This window comes from Coturnix japonica, chromosome 3 (genome assembly GCF_054131305.1).
Source record: "Coturnix japonica strain WE chromosome 3, WE-NBRP24, whole genome shotgun sequence".
In the NCBI taxonomy this organism is placed as follows: domain Eukaryota; kingdom Metazoa; phylum Chordata; class Aves; order Galliformes; family Phasianidae; genus Coturnix; species Coturnix japonica.
The window spans coordinates 73,010,480-73,017,647 of record NC_140665.1 but is presented as its reverse complement, the minus strand read 5'-3'; the positions used below and the strand labels follow the sequence as shown (position 1 = coordinate 73,017,647).

The 7,168-nt window shown below is 42.0% G+C and overlaps 1 protein-coding gene across 2 annotated transcripts in view; it reads left to right on the top strand.

Moving 5' to 3' along the window:
• The first annotated feature begins 2,943 nt into the window (after positions 1–2,943).
• LOC107311947 (hormonally up-regulated neu tumor-associated kinase homolog A-like) overlaps positions 2,944–7,168 on the top strand; it is a 29,790-nt gene continuing 25,565 nt past the window's right edge. Inside the window, exons 1-2 of one of the 2 annotated variants that reach the window (XM_015858881.3) lie at positions 2,944–3,438; positions 3,961–4,253. In XM_015858881.3, the coding sequence (XP_015714367.1) occupies positions 3,109–3,438; positions 3,961–4,253 (623 nt within the window). In that variant the 5' untranslated portion in view covers positions 2,944–3,108. The remainder of the gene's footprint in view (positions 3,439–3,960; positions 4,254–7,168) is intronic. The other variant, XM_085541921.1, reaches the window with a different exon arrangement.

The window sequence follows — 7,168 nt, the reverse complement described above, 5'->3', positions numbered from 1 at the left end:
TAATTGAAATTCCTCCTATTATTTCTACAAAACATTTTTTCTTCTTATTCACTCCATTCACCACATTTAAATGCCACTATCTTGGATTTCTTTCTCCGAAAAGGAAATCCCCACCCGTAAGTGTGAAACTTGAAAAGCTTTCAGTCTTAAAAGGAGTTACTGAGCCTATGTCCTACACCTAGGTAGCTTAAGCCATGTAGAAACACAAACTATTCACAACATCAATCCCTCCAGAACAGGCCAAGCTGCGAAACTCAGCCAGCATGTTAAGCACCTCCAGCATCAGTGGTTAGTGGGAAAGATACAGAAAGTCACAGGAGTGGGGAGATCTTTCAGTGCCCAAAAATATTTATGCACTGAAGTACACACTTAGAGAAGAGATTTTTGCATTGGCTCTGTCTGTTGATGCATCACCATGACAATGGCCATCAAGGAGGAGATGCTGACTTTTGTCTCAAGGGCTGGATGCTGCATCCCAACTAATGAGCCTTGTCTCCCCGACAGGGAGCTCCAGCAGCTCCCACACAGGGATGATGCTTGCAGGCTCCACCACACTGGCGTGCATTTTTTGCCCTTGGAAAGCATGCCTTTAAGTATGGCACATCCTTTAGTACACATTCTGCAGTCACAAAGGGACAGACTTAGAGGAAACTCAAGTAAAATCAGTGGGACTTTGCAGCTGTAGGAATCTGACTTTTTGGCCTTTCTGAAAAATCTCACACAAGATCGTTCATAACTGGCAATATTCACAAGGGTATAAAGTAGGACTTCTTAAAAAAGAAAACCTAAGAAGTAAAAATCAACCTTTCATTAAACCAAGGCCTCATCCTGCAAAAAAGACCGGCAAAAAGCAGAAACCATGTTGCCTCATGTCTAACCTGAGACAAGAAAAGATTTGGATATATCTAGAAATAATGTTTTGCTTCGCAACAGGAAATCCAGGATGGTGGCTACAAAGGTACAGATTCCTCATCACGTTATATGATCTCTGCTGAACATAATTAGGTTATTAAACTAGCTTGGCCTTTGCATAAAGTAACTCCTACACAAACACGACTTCAAATTTTCAAGATCAGTAGTACGGATATGAGTATATGAGTATAGAGTGATAGAGTGATCTGGGTTTGTTTTTTAATTTCTGAAGGCAGAATTACTGCCCACAAAATGAATGCAAGATGGTAAAAATACTAGATGGTTTGGCCTAGCGCTTGTTTGGGGAAGAGTGCTGCTTGGATTTTGAAGCCATGAAGGTGGTCACTCCTCCTGCTGTGCTAAACCTTTCTCTGTGCTGGAGATAAACCTTTATTGGCACCTCTCTTCTCTCAGTGATCTGCTTAATTTTGTATCTCCTCACACTCTTCCCTCAGTGCAGTGTAGAAAGCCCTGTATAAACTACACCACAGAAGAGAGGCACTACTAGCACTGGTTGATTGCTCCCCTCTTCATACAGGATTGCATTCTCATGAGATTTGAGATCAGCAACAGTGGACTCTTTAACAGCAATGGGCTCTTTTTTGCTCCATCTTCCCTGTCTCCCTTTATTAATCCTCCAGTGTGCCAAAAAATCACTTCAGAAGGTATTTGAAAGCTTTTCGACTTCAACATTTTCGAAGGTGTCAGATTGGGCCTCTCCCCAACAACAGCAATAGTTAACTTAGCTAGCTATCATGTTTTAAGGTTTGTTATACTTATAAAGAGGCTTTTTCCTTTCCTCTCAAATGTGCCAGAAATATGGGGTTTCTGTCCCAAGAAGTGGTTCCCCTCGCTTGTTTTTTTTTCCCTTGTTTCTAGTGGGAAAGTGGATGAACAGCGGTCTAGGAAGACAGGAAGGAGGCAAAACAAACAGCAAGCACAAGTCATGAATTTCCTTCTTCTTTACTTGGAAAACCATCTCTTTGCTTCTGGATTTCTGTGCAGAACAAAAAGAAAGGCACTAAATTTTGCAAGCAAAAAAAAAAAAAAAATCTGTAGCGGAGCTACAGATTGAGCTCAAAGCATGACAACTGTGTTATGAGCAGACAACCTGCACAGCTTCGTGGGGCTTCATCTTTTCCATAGGCACAAAAAGGCAAGGAGTGCCTGTGTCTGCCAGCAGCTGCATGCAGACGGTCATGCAATGAACTTGTCCACAATGTAGAAACTGTAAATCATACATTAAATCCATTTTAGATTTTAAACACTTTCTTTTTTTTTTTTTTTAATTCCTTCTCACTTTCACTCATCCTGGAAAATTTTTCTCCTCTTGAGCTCGTGAGTCAAATCAAGCGAGCAGATCATTGCTTATTGTTCGTCTCCAAGTGATGAAGGGTGGAGAAAGGATTCGTCATCATGCTAACTTATGGGAAGTGCTTTGGGTCCCTGAGATTTCACTGCAGTCAGTGCAGAAAGATGGCAACTCCCGGCTCAAATTGCAGGTATGTGAAAGTGCTCTCTGGAAAAGCTCTTTTCACTCCACGATTTTGGAATGGACAGAGGTAATGAAGCCAGATGTAGATGGACAACAGCTGCATTAAAAAAAAAAAAAAAACATAACTACAAAACTATCTTTTCTTGGTTTTGTGGGTCATTTCTCTAAGGAGAAAAATGCTCTCATTTTGGTACATTTTACAGAAGAGGAATCAAGTCCCAGGAAGTGAAAGAAACACCTGTGACACCTGTGTTCAGCTCAGGACTCTGGAAGTTAAATGCTCTACAGGTGTGTATTTTTGTGCTCTGTACAGCAGATGCATCAGTGCTTGTACAGCATCATGTGCATAGCTCAGCTTTGCACTGATGCTCACTACCACAGTGTTTTAAGAATAACCATGGGCCCTTGCACACTAGCAAGGAGACTTATGGCTCAGTTTGGTGCAGATTGCACTGAGTATGTGTTTGGAGAGCTGTTTCAAGTGGAAGAGAGAGCGCGCTGCAGGTTGCTGCTGGGATAATGTGTCACTTGGCTCAGCAGGTCTGGGACACTCACTGACACTATGTATCAGGTTAGGTTAATCATCTCTCACTTGGTTCCGCTTGAGCAGCGCTGTGAGCTCAGGGTGGAGATCAGTGACAAAACAAAGTCATAGAGGGAAAGGATTACTTGCTCTGCGCTCTGGGGGTGGCACCTGTACCATGAGACATTCAGACTTAGTGCCTGGAGCTGCCAGGAATCAGCAGCTACATCTAGAAAGCAGCAATACCTCTCCAGGGATGCCCACAGCAACCAAAGCAGGCTTGGAGGACAAAATGACAGAAACTGGCAACGTGGACAGGATATTACCAGAATGGGAGGAAAACATAAAGGCTATAAAAATACCTGCTTGTTTTAGCAAGATGCCTCAGGAGAGCGGAAAGGACTTCCCTCACACCAAACAAGTGGGGACTTACTTGGTAGGCAGAATGATCAACAAGGGCTCCTTTGCCAAGGTGATGGAGGGGCTGCACATCCCCACAGGGGAGAAGGTAAGTGCCCAGTGGGAGGGCACCGCACATCAGGCACTGTGAGTAGCCTTGCAGTAGCTTATGTCAGAGAACTGCAGACCACTTAATCTGCAAACCACAATCTACTCAGCGAGTTATCCTCTGAACTTTATCCTCATAAATTAACCTCATAAATTGAGTTTATTGCTCGGATATAATCAGTCACATGTGCAAATATGTACTGAGTACACCTGTTTTCATGATTATAAGACAATATAGGCAACAAAGATACACCTCCTGTGAAAGAGAGTTGGGCATGGCACACGGACAATTTCAAATCTGCTTTCCTGGTAATCTCTACTGAGAAATTAGGGACATGTATCTGACCCTTAGGGTTTCAGACAACAAATCTGGAAAGCTGTTCACTCCAAATGTGTTCACTTGTATGGCAGGACACAGATAATTTGTTGTGTCCAGAAGGGATGAAGTAACGCATCACAAATACTTGAAAATTAATTTGTGTTGTTATGCTTGTTGCCTATTTACATATGCCCTATAATTTAGGTAGCCATAAAAGTAATTGACAAGAGAAAAGCCAAGCAGGATTCCTACGTGCTAAAAAACATGAAGCGGGAGCCCTGGATACACCAGATGATCAAGCACCCCAATGTTGTCCAGCTATACGAGACCTTGGAGACCGACAACTCCTATTACATGGTGATGGAGCTGTGTCTCGGTGGAGACCTCCTGGACAGAATCTGTGACAAACAGAGGCTGGCAGAAAGGGAAGTAAGGAGATACACCAGGCAAATTCTTTCTGCGGTTGGGTACCTGCATTGTCACGGAATTGTTCACAGGTAAGATGTTTTTTCTTCCCAAAGAACAGTAAAGAAAGAAAGTGTGCAAGAAAAAAGAGAACTCCTCTTTACAAAGAGAATTTCTTTAATTTTCCCTAACAAAAAATAGTGTTTCAAAAGACAATATTCTGTCACCCCATATTAATAAAGCAGTTTATTTCCATACCTGTAGACATTAAGCTGCTATGCAGTGCTGGGGGGTGGAGGGGTGGAGTAAAGCGACAAAGTCTAGGGATAAATACTGATAAGCACAACAAATCAACACCTTGTTACAAATATCTTGGTATTAGCTGATGACAAACTTGTATCGAGTTCAAATATTCCAGAGCGGCTTTGTAAATAAATACTGATCTCACTTGGTTAGCCACAACATATTGAAACAACTACCCACCACCCAGGACAGACTAGCAATTGAGCGAGCTGCTACTGGAGAATCACAGCTCACCAGCTGCATAGAGAAAATCATGCAGTGGGTCACACTGAGTGACCTGCCACATTGGCTTTTGCATTACTGAAACAGATTACAGCTTCTACTGCTGGAGGGCCCTGAGCAAAGCGAGCTATTCTTTCCCCCACTATGAATCCCAGAGCGCATGCCAAGAGCAGCAGAATAAGAACTTCCCTTTTAAGCAAAAGAAAAAGAAAGAAGCAGTTTTTCCCACCATCTTTTTCTGTTTTTCTGCAATAATTCACAGTCAATCAGATCCTTCATTTTAAATGATAAATGCACTCATTGGGAAAGCCCCCAAGACCTAACAAGTAATCCTGCTGACTGCATCATTACAGTAACCATGAAACAAATAAGCTCTGAATGTGATGGCTCAGCATCTGCAAATGCTTTGTGCGCTGAACATGAAATGCTTGCAGTCCAGCATGTAATTATTATTATTATTTTTAATTAATAAGGAACAGAAAAGAATCATTATCTACCTAGAGAATTTAAACATAAAAACAAACAGAAAACACCAGAAAACAAACACAAAGGGCTTCATGCATTCAGTCCAGGCTGATATCTCTGACATGCTGGCTCCCTAGATAATCTATTTTACAGCATTTCTTCTTTGCCCACGAACATAATGTTTAAGTTCTTCCCATGACAACATTCCTCATGAATTTCATAAGCCCTCTCCCTTCTCTTTGCTTGGAAACGGCTCTTCCAAGTGAGCAGGGGAGTAGCCTGATTTCTTCCTCTACTTCTCTCTTGAACTGTTGTTATCATTTTGCTGGGAAAGCTTTGCAAGAGAAGACATTTACTGCATGCTCTAAGAGCACTCAGGAGAAAAATAGTGTGAAGTGCTCCTAAGGAGACTTGTTTGTGGTGATATGTACCACAGCCCATGATCCGCTGCTAGCTTTGAGGGTCATAGCAATGGCCACGAACTTGTAACCCTAAGCAGACTGGAATGGAGCAGAAATTTGCCCTGCCAAGGTGATGGCCTGCCATCCTCAGCGCGTCCTGTGGATCTGGAAGGGCTCCCATGCTCAGCGCCAATTGCTCTGATTTACAGCAACTCATTGCAGAGGTTAGGGCAATGAGGATAATTGTGGGTGTATGCTCTTCTAAAAGGAAGGCATCAATGTTTCCAGCAACATGAGTGCAGAAATACAAAAGTTACCTCACAAAGTCAATCTGATTTTCTCATCTAAGTACTCAGTAGAGCTCAAGTCTTAGCATTACTTCCACCAAAGGAAGGGAGGGATTCCCAGCTGCTGTAGGGAATGTTTGCTCCATGGGTGTGAGGGCACAGCTGAGGAGGTGCTGGTAAAATGAGAAATCATGGTAACACTTCCATGAGGTGGATAACCGTGTGCCAGTGTCTAGAGCTGGGACCTCCACTGGAATGGAGTTGCTTGGTGACTGTAAGGTCTCATTCCTGGATTAGGACCTTAGGAATTGGCTAATTTAATTCACTTTTGGCCACACGTGCATTTCTGATTTTTAACTCTTGAATATACCTTTGAAAAAAAGGATGGGAAAAAAACAAAAAACAAAAAACAAAAAACAAAAAACAGGCCATTTCCTTAGCTATTTTTAGTCCAAGTTAATATGGCCCTTCAGAAATCTTGTGCCCTATTTTGACAGCTATTTTTTTACCCTGAGTTTCACTTTTTCTGTTCAGCACAAAAAACGGCACTGATCCAACAAATGCTTAAGGCTGAAATTAAGGCAGAGCCTACTTTTCTTGTCCATGAAAAAGCACAGTAGATTTTTATGTCTAAGTAACAAAATAACCAACAAGACAGAGCATGGCCTCATTTGCCTGTTCATTCATCGCACATCTTTTCACTGTCCAAGAGGGCTTAGGCACAAGACCAGGTAGAGCAGCATCATAAGCTTGCACTCGTCAGCTGAGCTCTGCTAACCATCCCTGTGTCTGCTCTAGACATGCCAAAGCAGTGAGATAATACATCTTTGCTTTAAAGTCTCTAATAGATATATATAAGCTAAATCACATGACCTTGAAACTGGGTTGGGGTAGTGCACATTCATAGCCAGCTACCATCTCCTACAGCTGGTGCTTGCTAAGCATCAGTAATCTGCCTGTGTGTACAATTTCTAATTTTTCCTGGATATTCCCCCTTTCCTAAATTAAAAATGTCCAAAGACCTGGACAAACATCACAAGCTGCCCTCTTTCCAAAGTCCACATGGGAATAAGAAAACTTGCATGCAGTTACTTGAAGTTACACCATTTCTGGGAAAGTTTCCTTAGGATTAGAAAGAACAAAATGCATTTTTGATACAGGATAACTTCAGACACTTTGTAAATATTAATAGCTATCAGTATCAGTTTATCAGGCAAGAGAACAAATGTTCTATAAACTGAGCATTTATCTCTATTGTGGGGATCAGACCAGCAAACATGGGGATCCAAAGTAATATTGTTTAATTGGAGAGTAGTAAAAGTCATCAGA